The 24,937-nt window shown below is 37.1% G+C and overlaps 2 protein-coding genes and 1 non-coding gene across 6 annotated transcripts; 2 read left to right on the top strand and 1 right to left on the bottom strand.

Moving 5' to 3' along the window:
- The first annotated feature begins 1,380 nt into the window (after positions 1-1,380).
- Positions 1,381-6,358, top strand: LOC103408707 (cysteine synthase-like). 3 transcript variants are annotated; one of them, XM_070820039.1, is made up of 11 exons: positions 1,381-1,482; positions 3,341-3,401; positions 3,693-3,802; positions 3,916-3,973; positions 4,339-4,602; positions 4,678-4,815; positions 4,905-4,956; positions 5,313-5,392; positions 5,517-5,576; positions 5,741-5,821; positions 5,990-6,358. In XM_070820039.1, exons 1-11 carry the CDS (start codon positions 1,400-1,402, stop codon positions 6,077-6,079), a joined length of 1,077 nt encoding a protein of 358 aa, XP_070676140.1. In that variant the 5' UTR covers positions 1,381-1,399; the 3' UTR covers positions 6,080-6,358. The 3 variants fall into 3 exon arrangements, with proteins under 3 accessions (XP_070676140.1, XP_070676141.1, XP_070676142.1); XM_070820040.1 differs by lacking the exon at positions 1,381-1,482 and adding an exon at positions 2,802-2,852; XM_070820041.1 differs by lacking the exon at positions 1,381-1,482 and adding an exon at positions 3,014-3,058.
- A 1,279-nt stretch (positions 6,359-7,637) lies between these two features.
- On the bottom strand, positions 7,638-7,799 carry LOC114824658 (U1 spliceosomal RNA). Its single transcript, XR_003772933.2, has one exon. It is a non-coding gene; the product is annotated as a U1 spliceosomal RNA (small nuclear RNA).
- Positions 7,800-8,727: 928 nt separating this feature from the next.
- On the top strand, positions 8,728-24,457 carry LOC103434139 (uncharacterized). Of its 2 annotated transcripts, none has more exons than XM_017331740.3 (44): positions 8,728-9,023; positions 9,403-9,588; positions 9,678-9,767; positions 11,206-11,279; positions 11,426-11,581; positions 11,827-11,944; positions 12,208-12,263; positions 12,725-12,779; positions 12,898-12,954; positions 13,037-13,138; positions 13,624-13,704; positions 13,826-13,878; positions 14,360-14,429; positions 14,985-15,048; positions 15,581-15,729; positions 15,805-15,932; positions 16,019-16,076; positions 16,283-16,380; positions 16,689-16,773; positions 16,886-16,951; positions 17,028-17,087; positions 17,497-17,583; positions 18,006-18,192; positions 18,333-18,376; positions 18,456-18,584; positions 18,685-18,816; positions 18,927-18,979; positions 19,074-19,122; positions 19,391-19,449; positions 19,579-19,718; positions 19,812-19,978; positions 20,110-20,238; positions 20,321-20,406; positions 20,606-20,721; positions 20,818-20,930; positions 21,168-21,291; positions 21,447-21,568; positions 21,738-21,924; positions 22,002-22,227; positions 22,706-23,033; positions 23,213-23,352; positions 23,519-23,643; positions 23,756-23,960; positions 24,097-24,457. In XM_017331740.3, exons 1-44 carry the CDS (start codon positions 8,919-8,921, stop codon positions 24,215-24,217), a joined length of 4,980 nt encoding a protein of 1,659 aa, XP_017187229.3. In that variant the 5' UTR covers positions 8,728-8,918; the 3' UTR covers positions 24,218-24,457. The 2 variants fall into 2 exon arrangements, with proteins under 2 accessions (XP_017187229.3, XP_008370668.3); XM_008372446.4 differs by having other exon boundaries at positions 8,745-9,023; positions 16,686-16,773.
- Positions 24,458-24,937: the final 480 nt, after the last annotated feature.

The following is a 24,937-nucleotide window of genomic DNA, read 5'->3' as shown; positions in this document are numbered from 1 at the left end:
TGGAAGTCTACCCATCTAATTTGATCGTATCTTTTTTATCTTTTATTTTTTTATTTTTTTACTTTTTATCAAAGATACTTCTTCATAAACAGGCAAAAGGAATACAAGATTAGGAGAAAATTTTCATTGTGATGAGAATATGAGTGGTACATCACGTGTTTTTATGTAAGTGATGAGAAATTTTATTTTTTAAGTTATTAACTTTTTAATACACATATCCCACCATTTGTATAATGACACATGATGTACCACCCTATGTGCCGGTCACACTGGAAAATTACTCTAGGTCAGCTGCCAACTGCAGGACCATATAAAGAAGAAACTAAAATACAGATAGGCAAGAAACTTAAGGCCAGATAAAGAAGACCACCAACATAGCTGTGTTGTTGACCTTAAGAACCAAGCAACCACAAAAATCCGTGTGGGCAGGCGAGGCCATCCATGGACATGATATAAACTAGAGCATATGGGGGTCTGGAAACCCAAACTTCCAGAATTATCCATCTTTTACAATGCGAGAAAACCCAAACTTTGGGACACATTCCTCTTTTATAATTTGATCGTATCTAATTCGACCATATCTTCTTTGTCAGTAGTGTATTAAACTCTGCAATTTGCAAGCATTAGTGTGTTTTCTCAGCACGTGCTCCCCTGGACCACACACTCTAATTTGGGCTTATCATATAAGTTTTTTCTTATCCTAGTAAACATGACAAGTTTCTGTCCCCTCAAGCTGCCCTGGTAACTTTTTTTTCTTCCACTTTCTTCTTTTCCCTCCGTACTTTGTTCAAATTTCCCATTGTTTTACACTCTTGGGTCAACAATTGGATGTTAGCTTGAATTATTATCCAACGAATAAGAGACTTGTAGTTTAATTGATTAACACGCATTACACACACGCTTCCTATTAAGTTGATCTGGTGATTTTTTCCTTTTACTTCTTCTGCTTCCCTCTATTTTTCGCTCTTATTTCACGTTAGAGACCACTTAAAAAATACTGAACAAACAAGAGACTTGTAGCTGAAGTAGTTAACAATAGTCAATTATGCACTTAATGAAAATTCTTGTCACTTTCAAGATTAAAATATACCTACAGAGGAAGAAATGTTCCTTAAACGAAACAGAACAAGGCAAGCGGGACAACCTTCGTGAAACTTAACCAACAAACGAATAAATAAATAAGTCAATAAATAAGGAGTATGATTCTCTCTCCTCCTCTTTCCATCATCTTCCATCCCGTCCTCTTACATTATCTATTTTGTCTTTTTATTTTTATAAAAAAATAATATAAAATATTAACGTAGCTTAATTGTAACCGTTTAAATAGGAGGAGAATGAAGGAAGGTGAACAAAAGAGGGAGAGAATCACACTCCAATAAATAAACGCAGAAGTGCCTTTATGGAAGTGCAAGGAGCCATTTTCCAAAAAATTCCAATACAATTTTCTTTCTTTCTTCTATATCTCTGCCTGCAAAAGATAAGGTTGGTATTTATTTCGAGTTTCACATGATTTATTAATATTTAATGACATAATTGAATTGTTCATTGCTTATTAGCATTTGGGTGCAAAATATATTGCTTGAAATCTTGAAAATCTGCTGCTCAATATGTTAAATTATGATCGGATGTGGCAGTTGCATTTCCAGCTCATATTGCTAGGATGTTTAGCTAAATTGATTGTATGCTTATTTGTTTAAGTCTCATAGGTCTTAAGTAAGTAAGTAAACATGTGTTTTCATCTCATATGGTGTAAAATGGAAGGCTGAGATTGTTTTGATGTAATTTGAATACTACCAAAAGAGTGCAACGATTAGAAGTGAGTGGAATTCCCTTCATCTCTCAGATAAATGAAATGGTGAATGTGTGAAGAATATTCAGAGTCATATTCATTTAAAAATAGCTCAAAACCCATGATATCTCATGGTTTTCATTTATCAGAAAATAAGAATGTTTTAAACATATTACATAAACCACTCACCTTAATAATCTAAACCTTGGCAAGACAACTCAACCAACATCTCCAAATACCTCAAACCCTAGCTCGCTATCTCTCTCTATACCTATATAATATATATACACACACGTACATACATATATATACATAGATATATACTAATGTACATCACCCCTACGTAATGCATGCATTGCATGCTTCTGTGGTTTCAAAAGAATGGAGCCTTTGCTCCTATTTATTGGGGATTGGAGTCGGCTATAATTAATGTTAAATGCATGACTAAGCCTTTCAATGAAGTGGTGGCAATAGAATGTAAGAAATCATCTAGGATATTGACAGCTACATGCAAGACGTGTTGCACTTAAGTTGGAGCTGTCATGAACACGGGTTGCCAAGTATAAGAGTCATCAAATTGTAGGTGCAGGTGTCAAATGCAGGGATTAAGCATGCAACACGTATAAGTTAGTAGCTGCATACGATCATCACAATAGAGTTCACAATAAGCACTCGTAATGATTGCTGAAGTGATGAGAAGGATGAAATGGAAGGTGGTGCTGTCAGTTTGCATGAAGTGAGAAGAGCAGGTGTTGCATTCGTAGGAATGTTTGAGGTAGATTGACAGGTGGTATAGTAAAAATAGGAATTGGATCCCCTCCGAGGTAAATCTTCGGGATCCACTAACGTGGAAATCCAACGGTTACAATTATTATGATTTTAGAGGGACTCTTTGTTTCTAAACGGCCCACGTTAGAGGATCCCGAGGATCCGAGGAGTTGCCTCGGAGGGGATCCAATTCCGTAAAAATAAATGGGTGGGATCTAGTGAGCGGAATACTGCGAAAGAGTGCAACGGTTTAGAAGTGAGCGGAATTCCCTTCCTCTCTCAGACAAATGAAATGGTAAATGTGTGAAGAATATTCAGAGTCATGTTCTCTGTTCTCTCTCCCCCTCTACTATCATCTCTTCCATTTTCGTACTGTAATTTCTTCTATTCTCTGAGGAAATCTGTGTAGTCATAGCTCACAGTTGCATAGCTCACTCGAACACTAACAAAATATTGGACAAATTCCAGAATTATTATTCTGTTCTTTTTGCTCTGTTTATGGTAGTTAAATGATTTTTTTTCATAATTTTTTTTTAATAATTATTGGTTCTTCAAAATTTGGGTTGAGAGCTTTTGGTGTTCTTTTGTGAAACATTCTTGTTAAATACTTGATATTTTTGTTTGTTCTCTATTTATTTTCTGCATATTTTGGGGTCTTCTGGTTTTGATTCTGTTGACTATTTCAAGTGATTTTCTAAGAGGATGAAAAGATTAAGCGTTTTCGGGTTTTCTGGTTGCTTTTGTTTTGTTGAACGTTTGAATCTGTTTTCCCTTCTTTCACAGCTTGCTGCAACACAAGATAAATATGGAAGTCAAATTTGCCATCAAGAACGATGTCACCGAAGTAAGATTTCTCTTCACAAAAGTCAAGCATTCAATTTTGATTTTGATTTGTTTTTAGTTTTCCTTTGTTTTTAGGTAACTTTAACGTAAAGCTCCCGGTACTATTCATTTTAACGAAAAACCACATTTTTACACTAAAAAGTCAATCCTATCCTGGTACTATTCACTTTACCTTTTATTTTGTCATTTTCGTTAAAACTCAAAGTTTTCAAATCATTTTCATTAGTTTTCTTTGTTTTTATATGTTGATTTGGCTTACGATGCGCTCTCGTTGTACTCTTGGTTCTTGCAGCTGATTGGAAACACCCCGTTGGTATATCTCAACAATGTCGTGGATGGTTGCGTAGCACGAATTGCTGCCAAGCTAGAGTCAATGGAGCCCTGCTCAAGTGTAAAAGACAGGCATATTCTTTGCACTTTTTCCTTGGGAATATTGGTTTTCGTTTTCCTAGTACGACAGCAAATCAAAACTCAAGATTGATATACGCGTTTTCATCTTAAATTTGTATATGCAGGATTGCATATAGTATGATCAAGGACGCCGAGGATAAGGGTCTAATTACGCCAGGGAAGGTTAGCTATAAATCTTTTCCATATCTGTAGATGTTTTTTCAGCATGTAATGGAGATTTTACAAGTTTAATCATCGTTCGATATGGTTAATACTTATAAGGAATGAGCCTCGCTCCAGCCCCACCCCGCCATTGTTCTTACTGCTGTGGCTGGATCACTTTTCTCTGTATCCAAAATATTTTCAAGTAGAATTCCGCTAACAAAATCTATACATAAATTTTCTCTTTTGTTTCTGTTCTTTTGAGGATAACAAGTTTGACCATGTAAGGGAGTTTCCATTTACATGATCGAGAATGTGGCGTGTTTCATGTTTCAACGAACTAACTTCCCTTGGTTCTTAACATGCATGATCTTCGGGAACTGAAGACTGTTCTCATTGAGGCCACGGGTGGCAACACCGGCATTGGATTGGCATTCATTGCAGCAAGCAGGGGCTACAAGGTTAAGGTAACCATGCCATCTTCAATGAGTATTGAGAGAAGAATTGTGCTCCTAGCTTTCGGGGCTGAGGTGTACCTCACAGATCCTGCCAAGGGTACTAAGGGAGTCTTCGATAAAGCCGAGGAGTTATTGAGTAACACGCCTAATGGTTATTTACTTGGCCAATTTGAAAATCCTGCCAATCCGAAGGTAACTTTTGGAGCAACTGTGACATGTCTAGATGGTTGAGAGAGTTTATGAATCGTTATGTGACCGTTGGTGTAGATTCATTATGAAACCACTGGCCCGGAGATATGGAGAGACACAGGAGGGAAGGTTGATGCCCTGGTTTCGGGAATAGGGACTGGGGGTACAGTTGCCGGTGCAGGGACATTCCTTAAAGAGCAGAATCCAGAGATTAAGGTTGAATTTTGTATGTTTGTATTATATATACGAATATGACATGAGTATGTGAGGAGAAAAGTTGGTAATAAGCATTTTCTTTTGTGTAGGTGTACGGTGTAGAACCAGCCGAAAGCCCAGTCTTGAACGGTGGCCAAGCTGGTGAGTTACTATAATGCTGGTGTTTTCCTCGTCTCCGGCTCTCTGCACTATTGCTTTCTTTGCTCGTGAATTCTTTTTCTTGTAGAACATATTACAACAGAACGTGAAGAGGATGCTAGGTTTTTCGGGTTAGCTTTTTGTCTTGCAGAATAGAGCAAAACATGAGTAATGTTTCTTCGTCGTTAGAATGTTAAACAATTTGCAAAGTATTGCATTATAGTTTGATTCGTTTAAGTGGCCCATCTGTGGTTCAGTTTCTGTAGTATGAAATTACCGTTCCATAGTATTTGAGATTTTGTCCTCCTATATTGACTGATGCATATGTGGATTTGTAATATGTCTCGCTCGTGTCAAAGGGAAGCATCTGATCCAAGGAATTGGTGCTGGTATCCTACCTGTAGTTCTTGACATTAACTTGCTTGACGAAGTTATTGAAGTAAGAGTTCAGCTCATTTTATTGCATTTCAGTTCTATAAGTTCTTATTTCATTTTGGTGCCAACAACTCTAATACAAGCACGAATTTCTCGTTAACGACTGCTGATGTTTATGTAACATTTAGGTAACAAGTGAGGAAGCAATTGACACCGCGAAGCAGCTTGCCCTGAAAGAAGGTCTTCTGGTATGGTATCAATGAGTTAGCATCACTTTCACTTTTGTATCAGTGCTAGGAGTTTGTTACTGTCCATTAGTTTGTTAGACGAGAAATTTGAGACTCCTCTTGTTGCACGCATTCATCATTTTTCCATTTACGGGGCTGATTGTGAGAGCAAATTAACATTGCAGGTGGGGATTTCATCTGGTGCCGCGGCTACTGCTGCAATAAAGTTGGCTAAGAGGCCGGAAAATGCAGGAAAACTCATTGTTGTAAGTCTGATTTTGCACTGACCCTTTAGCTTATACTATTTCTTCGCTTAAACCTGACTTGGAATTGTAAATTCGTAATCAAATGCAATTCTTTCAAACAGACACTCCATTGATTTCTTCGCTTAAACTTGACCAGGAACTTATTCCATTGATTTGTTACTTGTGAAGGCTGTGTTCCCCAGTTTTGGAGAGCGTTATCTGTCTTCTGCACTCTTTGATTCCGTTAGGCATGAGGCGGAAAACTTGAGAATTTACTGAAAGTGTTGCTGAATCGGCCTTTTCTTAGTTTCCTAGCTCCTTGAAATAACGCGAAAACTTTGCTCCAGTTTGAAATGAAAATGTTTCTGGGACCTTATATAAGATTATTACGACCTTTTACCTTACCGATGAACTAATAAACTCTGGTTTATGGCTATCTTCTTGATAGCATCAGTAGAGCATCCATGTACCATATGATTCAAGGGGAATGAGCGAAACCAAGGCTCAAGCGCTGTGTTACAACATCCGATTCTTATATCGTCTTTTCGATTTGTGTTAGTTCTGTGCTCAGAATATGGAATTTTTCTTGAACCAGAACCAGAAGACAGATATTTAGGTAAATGCAATAACAGTGTTCATGTACAGCGAACCGGGTTGCTATGCAAAAAGAAAAATTATGTATGAGATTTCGGAGTATATATGAGGACCGAGCTGTTCCTCTTCGATAATATATGACAAAGGTATTGGTGTTCCAAGAAATTTGTGAAAAAGTGAAAAATGTTCCTCCTTGAGTTACGTGACGAGAGAGAGTGAAACGGAGATATACCGCAGTTACACCCAACAATTTCTCCAGTCGACCGCCAAGAAGCAAAAAGAATTACAAGCATGCAGCATGCAAATCTGTGTTTGACTAAAAATGAATAGAAAGTTAAAAGAAAAAGGAGTTCTCACTAGTGCAATGTTAGATTTTCTTGGTACTTGCTGTTTGATTGTCAATTATTTGGGTTTTTATTTCAACTATTTAATTTTGTATTGAATGGTTGAAATGATCATGAGCTTTGTATAAAATTTGCCATATTTTATTAGGTAATTACTTGATATACAAGTAAAACTTTGATGATCTCCTTATCTCAACAAGGCTGTGGATGGTTGAGTAGCTCGAATTGCTGCCAAGCTAGAGACCGTGGTGTATATCAATTACACTTTGTAAAGAAAGTTGAAGTTCCATGATAAAGCCGTTTGAAAATATGAGTAGTAGTCCAATCTTTTAAAGCATTTGCAAGGTCTTTCCGTTCTCTGATGCGGGATTCACACTCAACACTTTCTTGACATGACATTCTGAACCAAAAGCATGCATGACCATATGGTAAGGTCTTTCCGTTCTCCGATGCGGGATTCACACTCAACACTTTCTTAACATGACATTCTGGACCAAAAGCAATTATGGCCACATGGTAAGGTTTTTTCATTCTCTAATGCGAAATTCACACTCAACACTTTCTTATGAACCAAAAGCATGCATGACCGGTAACGTTTTTCCATTCCCCAATGCGGAATTCATGGTAAGGTTTTTCCATTCTCCGGTTTTTTCGTTCTCCAATGCGGAATTCATGGTAAGGTTTTTCCATTCTCCAATGCGGAATTCACACTCAACAGTTTTTCCATTCTCCAATGTGGAATTCACACTCAACCAAAAGCATTCATGACCACACTCAACCAAAAGCATTCATGACCACATAGTTTGGGACACTATCATCTTAATTGCACAACTAAATAACTACATTCGATTCAAATATAACAATAATTCAATATTACTAACAATTATACGTGAAATTGGGCAGGGGCTGCGCGAACGCAAGCCCCCACGGCAACAAATTATGACATTGGCTCTCCTACGTTGAGGAGACCATAGGCAGGCACCCCTTCAAGGTGCAATGAAGGTCACCAGCCCAGGCCATGAGCCTTCTTGATCGCCCATAGACCCTGTCCAGGTAAGTGCTTGTCTCCGTGCTCGTCCTTTCTTATTTATACCCCTTCTCCTTAACTCTTTGACGTACTTGGTCGATGTGGGATTCACTACTATTGATTGAATATGTTGTCTGCCACCTCACTTTGTTCCCACACAAGTTAATCGATTCTTAACTTCATCGTTTCTCCTCTTATTGTATAAATGTTGTCTTTATAATGTTGTTGCTTTCATGTACATTGAATTGGAGTTCATTGCTCATCTAGTATAATCACAAATATTCAAAGAGATACAAATGCGCAATGCATTTAGGTCTTAGGACGTCAACTTCCCATCTTAATGGTTTATCTTGTATCCTCGAACTCTCTGAACTAGACCAACAATAACTTCATTGCACCCCAACCCAACATGACCACCCTCACCTACCCCTTTGTCTAGGTGATTCGATGTAAAAAGGAGGAGAGAGTGAGAGAAGGAGAGAGATTGGGACGCTTCTTATGTAGAACCAAATTATGACAGTACCATGTTTTGATGACGTTGGTTAAACAATTCATGTGGATAGGTGGCAAGAACAAAAAAAATTTCGAATAGAGGAAGGGCTACATATTTCTATTCTCTTTCCTTGGGCCTACTTGGAAGTGCTTCAAAATCCAAATTGAATAGTCATTCAGTATTATGGTCTGGTGATATTCTTCTTCACTTGTAAGTGAGAGGTTTTAGGTTCGAATCTCGTTAATGACGAATTTGATACGAAATTAAGTTGCTCATTGTCTGGTCCAAAACTGCTTTACAAAAAAACTTTCTTCAAACGAACCCTTAATTACACGAACAAAATTCGAGTTGGGTACTTATAACAAAGGCCTCCTAAGCGTTTCAAGTAATGGGCTAAGACTACCATTCCCAGCAGCCCATCTCGTTGGTCAAGTCCAACAGCTCCCGCTTGTCCTAACGTACCCAAACCTCACCAGCTTAACGAACGACTCTCTTTTCGCTCGCTCGCCAAGATCCACTACTGCCATTACCAGCACCTCTCTCAGCTCTCCGATCTCGATGCTTTTCTCTCCCATTTCCTCAATCCTCCGACCGCGATCTCACACTGACTAATCCACGACGCCGTAATTCCGTTGCTCCGCCGAAGAACTCTATCCGGCGATGGCTTTCATGGCGGTTTTGGAGTCGGATCTTCGCGCGCTTTCCGCCGAAGCCCGCCGTCGCTACCCCGCCGTCAAGGACGGCGCTGAGCACGCAATTATCAAGGTCTGAGTCTCCAAACTCTTGTTATTAATGCTTGTATGTGTGAGAATGTATGCGTGTAATGTAATTGGTGAAAATTCAAATGCTTGCTTAACTCAGAGGAAATGGAAAGTTAAAAGCTTTACTGAAATAGTTACTGAAGTTAATGGCTTTGTAATTGTTGGATGCTGCAGCTGAAATAGTTACTGTGGAAAATATAGCAATGGAGTTGATTAATTACTGTTTTTCAAAATTGAAGCTGAAACGGTATCTGGTGTTAGCTAGTTAGGGAAGATAATTATTTTGTTAGGAGTAAAATTAGGTTATTAAGTAATGGATTTGGGTTATTATTGAATGGAATTAGCAATGTTTGTCTATTTATTTGTTGATGTAAAACTTGCAGCTTCGTAATTTGTCGAGTCCCAGTGAGATTGCGCAGAATGAGGACATACTGCGAATCTTTTTGATGGCTTGTGAGGTTAAAACTGTGAAGCTGAGTGTTATCGGACTTTCGTGCTTACAAAAGCTAATATCTCACGACGCTGTGGCTCCGTCAGCCCTGAATGAGATTCTTTCTACACTGAAGGATGTAAGTTCATGTTAAGAGTATTTTTTTTTTTGCTCATTAAGTTAATCCCATTACCTTAAATCTTAAATTTATTATTTTTGCTTCCACAGCATGCAGAAATGGCTGACGAAAGTGTTCAACTTAAGACCCTGCAGACTGTGTTAATCATATTGCAGTCACCTTTACATCCCGAGACTGAGGTAAGAAGCAGTTGTTACATAATTATGTCTTACTAATACGAGCGGGGTTTTCATCCTATGCTGGGGCAGTAGTTCATAGGATATACTGTAGCTTACTTTATCCTTTGAAGTAGATTGACTCAGTGGGACAGTAAGGAAAAAAATGTTAAATGTGATGTGCAAGCCAAGCTTTTTAATATACCATGCAATATTTGCTAGTGTGGAAGTAATAACAAATGGCATGCTTTAATTTGAAATTTAAACATAGTCAAATCCACCTTACTTGGGAATGCACACGCTCATCCTGGTTACTCAAAATACTTACCAGCGAAGTCATTATGCAATAATTATAATATCAGACATGCCAGTGAAAAAAGTAGGGTTATATAATCTGATATACAATCATCTCATCCAGATCTGCCATTAGCAGTTCCTTTCCCAGTTCCCATTCAACATTCAAAAAAAGTATTCTCCCCTTGCCATGCTTCAACCAGCTGCTTTGCGGACCGCTCTTGCTCCTACTGCTGCTTCATATGCTTCCTGCTTCTTACTACTTGCCTGAACTATTGACCCTACTTGTTCGGATGGGTGTTCACCCCAAAGTGTTCCCGGATTGCATGCATACATCCATTACCCGTAAGTAACTTAGTGCAACATGGCAAATTTCATTGAGAGGAATCAGCAAACTTAAACACATGTGCTAGGGTCTAATTCAGTGATCGAAGCGTCTGAGACAAATCTTTAGGTAGAAAAAGTGTACGAGGGCTTGGCCACCAGATGAATCCATAAATGAGACTTCATATATTCTACAAAATTGTAGAGACAGCAGGAGAGTCGAGAGAGACTTCTTGCATGATCCACCCAACTCAGCCAAGCTAATAAATGCTGCATAAGGGAGTGGGAGGCCGGCCCTTGGGGGCGCACACCCATTTAGGAACATATGCAAAGGGGAAAAGAGAGAAGTCAATGGAGACTACCAAATCCAATGACTTTTATTTGTTCATACCATTCTGTCAGCAACTGGAGAAAACATGGATAGGCATGTCTTATCATCCAAAAAGATGTAGAAACAGGAAGGGCGGATCGATCCCACATCTCATAGAGAGGAGTAATACCAGGGATGATAAAGGATAACTAACTCTATAACTCACAGGAATGAGAAAAGTCATTCCACATTACTAATTTCTCCTTGAGTACTTACTACTACTTACTAACGTCTCATTGGGTGTTGGTCCATGTACTTACTCGAAATAGTTTGTAGTTTGAAATTTTCTACTGGATTTGGTAATGCATACAATGAATGGGCACTGAGAGATATTTCTGGCCATATTATTAGAAAAATACTTCACTTCTTCCATTACCTCAGCTTTATTTTCCATTTTGTTATTGAATTGTTATTATCTTCTGTTTTGAATAGTGGTGGTGCATATTGTATTCTTGATTGTTTTATAATATGCAGGACAATATGGCTCAAGCTCTTGGTATCTGCCTTCGGCTGCTTGAAAACAACCGGTCCTCGGATAGCGTACGGAAGTAAGTTAATTATTATTGGATGCTATTACTTGCTGGTTGATTTATGACTTGTTTTCTTTTATTATTCTCTTGATTTCTTCTTTTAATTGCATGTATTTTATCCCACTTTTCAATCTGAGATATCTTTTAACATGGAAGATTTCCAGTACTGCTGCAGCTACTTTCAGGCAAGCCGTAGCACTGATTTTTGATCATGTGATTTGCGCTGAGACTCTTCCTGCTGGCAAGCTAAGTTCTGGAGGTTACATCTCTCGCACCAGTCTAGTTAGTGGCGATGTTAGTTCCAGTATCAATCTTTCAGAGTATGTAATATTTGTAAATGCTTACTGCTCTGCAACTTTTTTTCGCATCAATGACTCTCATTTATGTTTTTAGCAATTGCTTTAAGTGATGTCTGCAAAGTGTACTTTCTCCATATCTCCCATCTAGAATGGTAATGGTTGGAAAGGGGCAGTTTGTAGATGTAGGGTCATAGACCTGCTTACTGGCATGGTCTCACATTTGATTTCCGTATTCGACCTCTTTTAATAAATCCAAACATCAACAGGTCATTGGATAAATCTCTTTCTGGACGGTCAGCATTGATGAGGGAGACCTTAACTAAAGCTGGAAAGCTTGGACTTCGTCTGCTTGAAGACCTGACAGCTCTTGCTGCAGGTGGATCTGTATGTGCTGATTTGAAGCTAGTATAATGTTTCATTAGGAGCTTAAGTTGATCTTTCTAAGTGGTGTTTGCAGTTTTAGGGATTTTAGAAATTATTGTTGATTGTGTTGGTTTCCTATTTTTCAATTTCATATATATATATATATATGTATGTATGTATATTCAGTTCTTATTAAAAAAGAGAGTAGATATATGTGCAGTTATCGATCATGATAACATTGTATAAGCAGGTTTTTTAAAGAATTTTCCCCCCTTTATTGACAGGCAATTTGGTTACGAGTGGGCTCTCTTCAGCGGTCCTTTGCACTTGATATACTGGAGTAAGAAATATTGTTGCTTGCATCTTTCATTATAGTAGTGGATAAATCTGTCCAGACTCCAAATTATTATTTATCCAGTGGGTGTTCTTTCCTGTTCTCATGTGATTTGAAATCATACTTATTCAATATTAGTGAAACATATAACTATGAAGATGTGTATTTCTTGTTGGCGTAATTGGTCAGCTGTGTTCGAAAAGTTACTTGAACACATCTGACTCACCAATGAGATTTTCTAATCAAGGAGTTTCCCATAAACTTTTTGGTACTTCATTACTCTTATTGGCTCCACTAAAGATCTAATAGAAGAGCTATCCCTAGTATGATCCTGTGAAATTTCGGTATTAGATTGCTTACATTGCTATACAAGTGCAACAAAATATGCTAGCAGATGCAAGTTTCTGATTCTCAAAGAATATTATGATTTCATTATATCTTTGTCTGAATTTAATTGTATTCCCCAGGTTTGTTTTGTCCAATTATGTGGCTGTTTTCAGAACCCTGCTTCCTTATGAGCAGGTGATTTTTAGAGTTTGTTGTACAAGTACATTCCTTTTTCAAAAAACAAAATTTTAATTATTGGATGCATTTGCTAGTAAAATTTCATAGTTGAAAATATTGCTTGGTAACCCAACAGGTTCTGCGCCACCAGATATGTTCACTTCTAATGACTTCACTTCGTACCAATGCTGAGGTAGTTTTATTTATGTAACATGCAGTGCAATGTATCAGTTGCTTACCTTTTTCCCCCTTAAATATGTTTAATGTTGATTCAGATTGAAGGGGAAGCAGGAGAGCCTTCTTTTCGTCGTTTGGTCTTGCGATCAGTTGCCCATATTATCAGGCTATACAGTTCATCCCTTATCACAGAATGTGAGGTGTGTTCTGCATATGATTGTTTTAACCAGGAAATGACACGGCGGTGAAACTTTAAGAAGGTCAACACATTAATAGTTAAACTGAATAAATACCCCTTATTATTGAAGTTCTGGTAAAAAGTTATATTAAATTCAGTCTTTAATTCAATTGGAAAAATTTGGGAACCAAATATGTATCTATTATTTACACTTGTCAGTTGAAACAATCTTCCATGTTTTTTTATGTTTAGTTTCCACAGGTAAATCTTTCCTAATTCTGTCCTCACTATAGATCATTAGAAGGTTTCAAAGTGCCATTTGTTTAGGAGAAAAAAAATTAAGTGATTCAAGACTGTCATTTATCTGGAGCATAGTTTTTCTATTATTTCCTTCTCAGTAAAAATTTCCTGCGGTACCTCTCAATCTTCTACAACTAATGACTCAATATGTTATTGTTTCCCTCATGCAATTTCTTTTGTTTATTTTACTTATTTGTTGAATTGCAGGTTTTCCTTAGTATGTTGGTGAAGGCCACATTTCTTGATCTGCCATTGTGGCATCGTATTCTTGTTCTTGAGATCCTGAGGGTAATTTTGACATTGCAGAATATCTATGTATATTGTGTCTTACGTATGTTTTGGGATACTGAGTGATCCCTTAGTACTATGCAAGTAGTTTGTCATGATCATGTGTGGTGGAATCTGACAGGGCTTTTGTGTGGACGCAAGGACATTGCGGATTCTTTTCCGAAATTTTGATATGTAAGCTTGCATTCACATTCTGTATTTTCTGATTTTTAGTATGATAAAAGACTAGATGAGATCTTTGTTTAGAATGAGAACGTGTCTAATGTAGCAATGGCAAGTCAAGTGGACCTTCTAATTGTTGACAGTACATGTGTTTTTTGGCATGAAGCTGCGAAAGTAGGGGACACCACATTAAATTGTTGTCACCAATATTTGTTTAATATTGGGAATGTGGTACTTTCATCAATTTATGCCAATTAATTTCATGCCATGTTAGTGGTCAATTGGAATTTCCTACTAGTTGGTCATGAGGCAAGAACTGCCCTATTACTTTTCGTAAACTGAAACGTATTGATATTCTGGGGGAATATATATATATATATCATAATGGTCTTTTTGTTTCTTTTTTGGAATAAAATTGTTTCTTACGGAATGTTCTAAAAGAATTGAGGTTTTTCAAAACCCTTGCAATAACTTCCTTTCCTCATCGTCGTAGGCATCCGAAGAACACCAATGTTGTGGAGGGCATGGTCAAAGCTCTTGCTAGAGTTGTTTCAAGTGTACAGGCAAGATATTATACTCTCCCTCGTCATATTATGTTGTTAGCCATTATGGGTGGCATATGAATCTGTTGGTATGTCATGAGATGGATTGATTGGACTCCATACTGTAGTCCTATGTGTTAGTGTATCAAGGAAGACATTTCATTTGTATAATATTTTTGACGGCATGCCATATGTTGATCATGGATCATGTGTTGATAGAGACCCCAGACATCTACATGCAAAGTTTATATTTTCATTCCTACAGTTATGGGAATGGTCTATTCCTGAAACTTGCAACTCCCGAGGGATGCATATCAGATCTTGTTAGTAATTTGTTTGTAGTGAGGTTACTCTGGAGCTTTCAGTGCTCTATCTTGTCAGCTTGCATCTATCCTCAATTAGATGTGAACAATCTTTATTGTTTTTACTAGAATAAGGCACGTTTTTCTGTTTGGAGACGTAATTTCATAATGTAGACGGTTTTTGTGCTTGTCGTCCCTACTATAATGTAGATTATATATTTTGACCATCTTGGTACATTTGTTCCCTTGGCTAAGAGAAATCTAACTGCTTCAGTTTCAAGAGACTAGTGATGAGAGCCTGGCAGCTGTTGCAGGGATGTTTAACAGCAAAGCTAAAGGTAATCACTTACTAGGTTCTATTTTTAACATTTGAATTGAAATTAACCAGAAAATGCAAGGATAGCTATGGTTTTCTTTGGTTATACGAGTGAAACAAAAACCATCGTGTTCCATGAAAATCATGTCTTTCCCATTGTATCTAAGGTCTCTAGACAATCCTTGATGAGTATAAATGTAAACAAAAGAACTTTTGTGTTGGCTTTTATTTTCAGTCTTTTCTGGTTGAAGGTTGATTTCAGTGTACAGCTCGTAATCTTTGACTGTGCATTTCTCTTTCATATTTAGACAATCTTTTCTGTTTTCTATCAAATGATATTACAAGTGTATTTTACCACTTTCTAGAAATTAATATGAGCGGATATTTTTCTCATAGTTAGGGTTGTCAAAGACTAAAGTTCTCTCATACCTGAGATAAATATCAAGACAAAAACCTAGAATGGCATTGCACCTTTCGACGTGGGGTTCATCAATTATCATTTGTTGTTCTGTTCCTTGATCCACACAGTAGGTGACGAGATTCAGTTCATGCAGGAATTGAGTGGAGCCTTGATAACGATGCATCCAATGCTGCGGTCTTGGTTGCCAGTGAAGCTCATTCGATAACATTGGCAGTTGAAGGCCTTCTGGGTATTGTCTTTACTGTGGCTACACTGACGGATGAAGCAGTAGATTCTGGGGAGGTATTTATTTACCTTATTTCTTTCATTCTAATGTTCTTAGAGTAACATATTACATGACACTGTCCTGTCTACCAGATTGAATCCCCCAGACATGATTATGACCCACCTGCGAAGTGTTCTGGAAATACTTCTATTCTCTGCCTCTCAATGGTTGATTCATTATGGTTGACTATACTAGATGCATTGTCCTTTATTTTGTCAAGGTTGGACTTCTCTACTAAAACATGTATAGATTCAAATAATACTTAATTTCTTATTAGTTATAACTAACTTTAAGCTGACTATGAAGGTCACAAGGAGAGGCTATTGTGTTGGAAATACTGAAGGGATATCAAGCCTTTACCCAGGTAACTGAAACTTTAACTTACTAACTCAGCATTTTATCTTGGGCTATTTTCAGCATCTTTCACTCCCTTCAATGTTTTTTCAAGTGATGGATTTTTGTTTTGCTGCTTTTAACATGCATACAATATCAAGTTTATCTTTCAGGATAACTCCATTTTTTCTAAAATATGATAAAGCGATGGTTTGTTTCATGACATTGACAATACAGGCATGCGGGGTTCTTCGTGCCGTAGAACCTTTGAATTCTTTTCTTGCATCCCTTTGCAAATTTACGATCAATTTTCCCATTGAATCAGAAAGAAGGAGGTATTGATTTGTATTTATCCTATTGTTATCGAATCTCTATCAAATCAAAATTTGTTTGCAAATGCTATAATTTATTTCATCTTGGTGTAAAAGGACTGCTAAAACTTTCTCCCATTATACCATATTTATTTCTTTTCCTTTTCTTTTTTGCAATATCATGGTTAAAAAGTCTTATTATCATTTTTGCCTTATTTGTTTCTATTTATGCCTTGATTTTCTAGTTTAGGTTTCCTGTGTCAAGTTATATCCAGTCTTGGTTAGGAACCTGACAGTGTTGAACTTCGGGGTTTACATTTTGATTGCAGCAGTGCTGTACAATCACCTGGGTCAAAACGCTTTGAACTATTAGTTGATCAAAGGGAAAGCGTTGTTCTTACTCCCAAGAATGTCCAGGTATTATAGGTTCTGCAGATTATCAAATAAAATTTATTTTCAATTTCGTAGCATCTGTATTAAAAAATGTTTGATATACATTTTGAATTTAGTTTGCTCTCTTTTCATTCAGGCTTTAAGAACTCTCTTCAACATTGCTCATCGACTACATAATGTATTGGGTCCATCCTGGGTCTTGGTACGTCGGGTGTACTTTCATATTCGTCCTTGAAAACCTAGAAATCATTCTCTTATTGTTTCTGCAATTAATGTAGGTATTAGAAACACTAGCAGCTCTGGACCGAGCAATCCATTCACCACATGCCACCACGCAGGTAATTTCCACAAATGTTTATTCACACTCAAAGCTGTTCAATTTGTTTTCAAAATAATTGTCTACCCTGGAACAATGGTTGGTTTGTTGGTTTTGAGCCCATGCATCTCTTTTTGAAATTAATTAGTCTTTATGTGTTTGACAATTAAATATGAAATAGATGCATGTTTGATATAAAGAAGCATTTGGGACTTTCATGGTTTTAAACCTATAGATCTGTATTCCAAAAAGCAAAGAGATCCGCACAGCCAAAGGAACAGAAGTGCACCAATACGCAACAGCCAAGCAGCTATACAATTCTACTTACAATTCTTTGTTTTGGTTTAATAATGTGTTAATCACTGATCTGATATGCTGTTATGTTAACTCCCTGATGTAAGCTGTTAAATATGTTAGTTTTGATTTGTCAGGAGGTGTCCACGGGTGTGCCTAAGCTTACAAGGGAATCATCTGGTCAATCCAGCGACTTAAACATTCTTTCTTCTTTGAATTCTCAGGTAAACTGAGAAATATTTGATAGCCTAATGAATGGTGTACGTATTCTGAAAACCATCTGAGGATTCATTTGTAGACCAATTTCAAGTTTTTCTATCTTTTTTTCTCATTTAGTGAAATTATGGGACCTGTGTTCTAGAATGTAAAAGTACAATGTAGTGTTCTGTAACCTGACCTTGAGCAATTTCAAAACACTTACAAAAGATTCTCGATGTCTTATATTTCTTATATTTTTTATTTTTGAAATTGAAAATTTGATTTTTGATTAATTACTGCAAGTCCCTTTTTTATTTTTATTTTATAGAGAACTGTATGGACCGTTAAGCTTAATTGTTATATTGTTGTGCATATGTATTATATAAACATATTTACATGTATGTGTTTATGCATGCTCTGACTTTATGCTTTTCTCCATTTTGCAAAGCTGTTCGAGAGCTCAGCACTAATGCACATATCTGCAGTAAAGTCCCTTCTTTCTGCCCTATGCCAACTGTCACAGCAATGCATGGCTGGGATTACAAGTGGTACCGTACCCACATCAAGTCAAAAAGTTGACAACATAAACTTTTCAGTGGAGAGAATAATATCCATCCTTGTCAATAATCTACACAGTATGTAATGCCAGTGAATTTGCAGATAATAGTTATAATAAAATGAATTTTCCTTTCAGTGTTTGTATATGAAATGTGTTATTGGTTTGAATTCAGATTCTGTAATTGGATTAATTTTGTATTTCTTTACGTTATTGCAGGAGTGGAGCCATTGTGGGATCAAGTCGTTAGCCACTTTCTTGAGGTGATCATGCTAAATGTTTTCTTACAATGTACAGTCTTGCACAATTTACATTCTTCTTGACAACATGTGAATCTTACAGCTTGCAGATAAGTCTAACCAGCATTTACGTAATATGGCCCTTGATGCATTAGATGAATCGATATGTGCTGTTTTAGGTTCAGACCAGTTCCAGGACAGCACAACAACCAGATCTAGAGCATCTCAGAATGTGAGAACTTATCTGAGAACTTTTACTTCCTTATGGTTGGAAACTCTATTCTAGTGAAATTAAGAATTGACACTGCTTATTTATTGGCATACCTCCATAGATGGAAACTGGACTTACACAGTTGGGATCACTTGAATGTGCTGTCATATCGCCACTAAGGGTTCTTTATTTATCTACTCAAAGTGTTGAATTACGTGCTGGATCTTTGAAAATTCTTCTGCATGTTTTAGAGGTAAAATGTAATAACAATAAACCATTTCAAGTTTTCGTTCGTATATGTCCTTGTTATCAGCCTTTGTTCATAATGTCTTCTCACTGACTTCACTAATTTTTTTTTTTCAGAGGCATGGGGAGAAATTGCACTACAGTTGGCCGGATATTCTTGAACTGTTGAGGTTTGCCTCAAATTTAACTATTTGTTTCTGGTCACCTGTTCTGTTTGCGGTTTGATCTGTAGGGGCTGATCCTCTGTTTATTTATTTTGTAAAGGTCTGTAGCGGATTCTTCAGAGAAGGAACTTGTTACTCTGGCCTTTCAGGTTAGCAAAAAGATGTGAAGTTTGGGGAAACGAAATGCATAGTATATTGTGACTTTCTTTTGGCCACACGCGTACACCAAAATCTATATGCTTACATAAAATTACCCATTAACTGATGTTGAAGATAGGACTCTATCAAGTTCCTACTGTTTTTGAAAGCAGCTTACGCTTTTGTCAGCACAATACCCCTTTTGAAATAACATGTCTTTATAGGTTGATGGTCTTGTGAGTTATTTAGATCCAATTTCGCTTTTGTGTTTTCTTGTAGAGCCTACGTGTGATTATGAATGATGGACTTTCAGCTATACCTGCCGACTGCCTTCCTGTGTAAGGATCCAGACTTCAGCATTTATTACTCACACCTGCACACACACTTATGCACAGGTTTTACAAATAATCATAATTAACCAATTTAGAAACCTATTGGATTATCTGAGCAATACATCCATGTTGCAGATGTGTAGATGTGACTGGAGCATACAGTGCTCAAAAGACAGAACTGAATATAAGCTTGACAGCGATAGGCCTTTTATGGACAACAACCGACTTTATAGCCAAAGGTCTGATGCATGGGATTGGAGAGGAAAAGGAAACAGGTTACTTTACCATTTTTGACCAGTTAGTCATAAATTTTCTTTGGTTGTATACTCGTGCATAAAATTTATTTACAGTGTTTTCAAACATTACAGGGATTTCTGATGTGCAATTGGATGGTGAAAAGCCAAAAGAACAAGCATCCGATGTATCAGACAATGTAAATGACCAAGCTCCCTTGTTAAATGTAGTTGATCGTGACAGGTTGCTTTTCTCTGCTTTCTCGTTACTTCAGAAGCTTGGAGCTGATGAAAGGCCAGAGGTAGGAAAGCATGTGTTGTTTAATCAATGTTCTCTTCAATCTATGCCAATATTTTCTCAATTTGGATCTGGTATTATAACTAATGTGTACACTGCTTATACAAATCTCAAAGAATGTGAACTTGTATCCAGGTTAGAAATTCAGCGATCAGGACACTTTTTCAGACACTTGGAAGTCATGGGCAAAAACTTTCGAAAAGCATGTGGGAGGATTGCCTTTGGAATTACATTTTTCCTACACTAGATCGTGCTTCTCACATGGTTTGTTGAAGTGGTTTTCAAAGACATATCAAGAGATTTTGTGTACTATTGCGAAGTCATGATTTGAATTGTTTGTTTTTAGGCTGAGACTTCATCAAAAGATGAATGGCATGGGAAAGAACTCGGAACTCGAGGAGGAAAGGCCGTTCATATGCTCATACATCATAGGTATGTAAGTTAGTGACTAAATATTGTTCTCCTTTCTGCTGCTCCTTTTTCTTTACTTTGTAAAAAAAAAAAAAAAAAGTTGGCGATAGAGAAGATAACTATAAATTATCAATAAGGAATAGATAGAATCTGTTGTGCTTCTTCTCCTAAACTGTTCTGTTATTCGATCATACAACTCTTGTATTGAATGAAATTGCAGTCGCAACACAGCTCAGAAACAGTGGGATGAAACACTTGTACTAGTGCTTGGAGGCATAGCACGTATATTACGTTCATTCTTTCCTTTTCTTAGAAGCTTAAACAACTTTTGGTCAGGTAGGTTACAATGGATTTATGATGTATCTGGCATTGTTATTTCCAATATTGAGTGTCAGTCTCACAAATTCACACTTGATGTTTTACCTATGGCAGGATGGGAGTCTTTGCTTTTATTTGTCAAGAACAGCATTTTAAATGGTAGCAAAGAGGTTGCTATTGCTGCAATAAATTGTTTACTGACACCCGTTCTTTCTCATTCTTCTAAGGTGATTAAAGTTGAAAAAGCTAGAATGCTCATACATTTGTGAATTAGAATTTTGTCCTCGCATTTTATCTTTCCTATGCTGGCTGTTATTTTTCTGAAAGATTAAAACTACAGAACATAACTAGACGGACAAGGTCATTTAAACTTGTAAAATGAATTACAAAATTACAAATTAATATTGCAGTCCTTCCCTTCTACAATAAAAGATATCATCAAATAATATATTGGTGTCAATCAGGGGAACCTGCCAAGGCCTTACCTTGAATCAGTTCTTGATGCCTACGAGGTTGTTCTCCAAAAGTCAACAAACCTGAGTGGTAATGCAGCTATCAAGGTGAAGCAGGAGATTTTGCACAGTCTCGGTAATGATTTAAATTAAAATGACTATCTTATTGTTTTTTTCCTCGTCATTTGGTGTACTTAATGGCTTTAATGTTTAGCATTTGTATTGTCTGACTCGTTCCTTCTGATTAAGTGAATCATCTATTGACGTGCAACTTGTTTGAACTTCTAACAGGGGAACTTTATGTGCAAGCCCAGAGGATGTTTGACGATAATTTGTATCAGCAGTTGCTTGCAGTCATAGATTCAGCTGTTAAACAAGCCATAATTGGCAACGATAATTGTGACACTGAGTTTGTAAGTGAAATTTCAACTTGCTCTTCTTATCTTACTCTCGTTTTCTCCCCAGTGTTTTGAGCTGTTTATTTGAAGTCACTGCTACTCTTTCATAATGTATAAAGTGCAACTCATCACACTTGAAATTTGTGTATGAGTTCGTGACATGGAATCTATCACTTTTCTCTAGGGACATGTTCCACTTGTATTACGTTCTGTGCTGGAGATCCTTCCGATGTTACGTCCAACAGAGCTCATTTCTTCCATGTGGCTTATTCTTCTTCGGGATTTTTTGCAATATCTGCCAAGATTACATTCTTCTGTACAAAAGGAGGAAGATGGCGCAGAGGAAGCCAGCACTAGTGACCAAGTTCCAGGTATACAATCAGCTTGTCTCCCCCCATACCTTTGATTGTCAACAATAACTGAAGAAAATAAAAACTTCTTTTTGCAGACGATCACGTGAGAATAAAACGTGAAATTCCTAATGGGACATCTTCCATATCTTCAAGCAGAGTAGAACGTTCTCCAAGTTCTGGATTAAAGACATCTGTAACAGCAGGCATCCCCAATTATATGTTTGCAGAAAAGCTTGTTCCCCTGCTGGTCGATCTTTTTCTACAGGCCCCAGCAGTTCAAAAGTATATCTTGTATTCTGAAATTATTCAAAGTCTTGGGAGGTACTGACAGTTCTTTGTTCTAATTCTTTGTTGTACCACAACTAAACTTTTTTGAGAATATGTTGTGATGAACTGAAATAAATAATCATTGGATACTGGCGTTTAAGTTGTTATATGAAACACAATAAGAAGAGCAAAGTTGAGAAACGTATGCACTTACAGTTCTGAGGGACTGTTTAAGTATTCTAGTTGTAGGTGAAGATAAAAGGTTTCTTCAGATTATGATACCTAGTTATCTAATATATTGATCAATAGGGAATTTTAGAGCGGTTCTGCTTCATAGACTCTTAAGTGACACAACTGCTCAGGTTAAAATTACTTGAACTTTCGAGATTGCTTAGAAGTTCAGTAACCCTTCATCCTTATTGTATCTGCAATTGCCAATTTTGTTTGTTTTACGATTAAACTCTCTTCTTTTCAGTTTAGAAGGTTTATACTCTTTTTAACTAGGAAATAACAGCATAGTCTTTCTTGTTAGGTGTATGACTACAAGAAGAGACAATCCAGATGGTGCTCTTTGGAGATTAGCTGTTGAAGGCTTCAACCGTATTCTGGTTGATGATGCCAGCAAATCGGCTATAAATTCTGGACTAGATTCAGGTGCTAGTAAGCCTGCAAGAACACGTATATGGAAGGAAGTTGCCGATGTTTATGAAGTATTCCTTGTGGGTTACTGTGGACGAGCTCTTCCCTCTGATGATTCTTTCTCAACTGTGGATGTAAAAGCTGATGAGTCCCTTGAGATGATCGTCTTAGACGTACTCGGAGACAGGATTCTAAAGTCACCTATCGATGCACCTTCCGATGTAAGTTTCTCACCAGCCATAATCCTGAGAGTAAATTGTAAAAGGAGGAAGTCTAACATTTACATGTTTGGTCTTGGACCACTAATCTGGGGCCGTGTGAAACGGAGATAGCTTAGAAGCTTTTCTTGTCAACTTCTATTTTATTTGTTTTTAAGATATAAAATCTCTTATTTTGACAGATTTTGCATCGTCTAGTTTCCACCTTGGACCGATGCGCATCACGTACTTGTTCCTTACCTGTGGATTTTGTGGAACTTATGCCTTCCCACTGCAGCAGATTTTCCTTGAAATGTTTACAGAAGCTATTCTCCTTGAGCAGGTAATGTCCTAATGTGTGAGTATTGATTTACAGAAGCTATTACTATTTTACTTCCCGTTCTAGTTTATCCAAGACGGTGGGAACATAATGTTAATAATGTCTAAACCCGTTTTGTGTCCACTTTACATTTGATAGAATATAGTCTCACAGTATATTATGCACGCAGTTACGACAACAAATCCCATGATTGGAATTCAGCGAGATCCGAAGTGAGCAAAATTGCAGTCATGGTACTGATAACCAGATGCGAATACATCTTGAGCAGATTTCTAATTGACGAGAACGACTTAGGTGCGTCTTGACTCTTATATACCCACCTTAGCCGTATCATCCTATACTATCACTTGTTAAAAAAAACTAGAAAGATAATATCTTGTATTACCATGTCTTTGCATATCTGCAGGTGGACGCCCATTGCCGGCTGCAAGACTTGAAGAAATTATTTACGTTCTTGAAGAGTTGGCGCGGCTGATAATTCATTCAGATACTGCATCCGTTCTTCCCTTGAAGGCACATTTGAAAAGTGCCCTAGAAAATGAAAAGAATCACGACATACGCCCGCATCTGCTTGTGCTATTTCCCTCATTTTCCGAGCTCGTAGTATCAAGGTGAGAGTTATATTGGTATACATCGTTGAGATACAAAGCGTAACCATATAAATACATAGAATTCTTCGTATTCCATGGTACCGTAGATCGGTGTGCTCACCGGTCACTCGTTGTTCTTTATCCTTTTGTTGAACAGAGAAGCAAGAATAAGAGGGTCCGTGCAAGTCTTATTCAGACTGATCTCCAAAGAATTGGGTCTCGACAGAGCTTCCATAAACGGGCAAAATCCGGAAGAATTTGTTCCAAGGACACCATAGTCCTGAGCTCGCCTCCACGATCAAAAGTTTGAATTTTTGTTTGAATTATTTTTACAGGTGGTTTTGTGAGGAATTGTTTCATCCTCCAGCTTTTGGGTTCGTGTAAAGTTTGTACATTCTGTCGATTTTGTTGTGTAAACAAAACAGGTACCTTAGGTGAGAAGTTTATAGGAATCTCACTTCCAATTCTTTGTGCAAGTATGGTTTCAAATTAATATGGATTTAAAGTTTATAGGTTCATGCGATTCAGAACTTCATTTTTCACATATGTGCACGAGGCGATCCGGCACAAACTTTTAATAAAAAATAAAAGAGAATTTTAACGAAAAGCTCTCGGTATTGTTTATTTTAACGAAAAATCATATTTTTACACTAAAAAGTCAATCTTGGTACTATTTACTTTACCCTTTATTTTGTCCTTATGGTTAAAACTCAAAGTTTTCGTCATTTTTATTAGTTTTCCTAAAATAAAACTGGCACAAAATTTTAATGAAAAATAAAACTGGCAAACCCCGCACAAACTTTTAATCAAGAAGAAAACTGAAAGACCACTTAACAGGTTTGTAAAAAGTGTGCTTGCTTAAACAGAAAATGAGAGAGGGAAGGAACCAGATCCCTCTGGATTCGATTTTTATAACCCGTTTAAAAGTGCTTTTAAAATGATTAAAAACGTTTTTAAAAAAATGAATTTACATTTCAAAAGCACGTAAACTACGTCCT

The sequence above is a fragment of the Malus domestica genome, chromosome 04, assembly GCF_042453785.1.
Source record: "Malus domestica chromosome 04, GDT2T_hap1".
Taxonomy (NCBI): domain Eukaryota; kingdom Viridiplantae; phylum Streptophyta; class Magnoliopsida; order Rosales; family Rosaceae; genus Malus; species Malus domestica.
The sequence above is the reverse complement of the archived record's forward strand: the minus strand, read 5'-3'. Positions and strand labels throughout refer to the sequence as shown.

What these genes read in the sequence shown, in the direction of transcription:
- LOC103408707 (XM_070820039.1), top strand. Translation starts at nt 1,400, where the DNA reads ATGGAAGTGCAAGGAGCCATTTTCCAAAAAATTCCAATACAATTTTCT. An exon ending in TCAAGAACGATGTCACCGAA is followed by an intron (nt 3,402 to 3,692) that starts GTAAGATTTCTC and finishes TGGTTCTTGCAG; the next exon opens with CTGATTGGAAACACCCCGTT. An exon ending in AGCAGAATCCAGAGATTAAG is followed by an intron (nt 4,816 to 4,904) that starts GTTGAATTTTGT and finishes TCTTTTGTGTAG; the next exon opens with GTGTACGGTGTAGAACCAGC.
- LOC103434139 (XM_008372446.4), top strand. Translation starts at nt 8,919, where the DNA reads ATGGCTTTCATGGCGGTTTTGGAGTCGGATCTTCGCGCGCTTTCCGCC. An exon ending in ATTGAATCAGAAAGAAGGAG is followed by an intron (nt 16,381 to 16,685) that starts GTATTGATTTGT and finishes TTTTGATTGCAG; the next exon opens with CAGTGCTGTACAATCACCTG. An exon ending in GATATTCTTGAACTGTTGAG is followed by an intron (nt 18,980 to 19,073) that starts GTTTGCCTCAAA and finishes TATTTTGTAAAG; the next exon opens with GTCTGTAGCGGATTCTTCAG.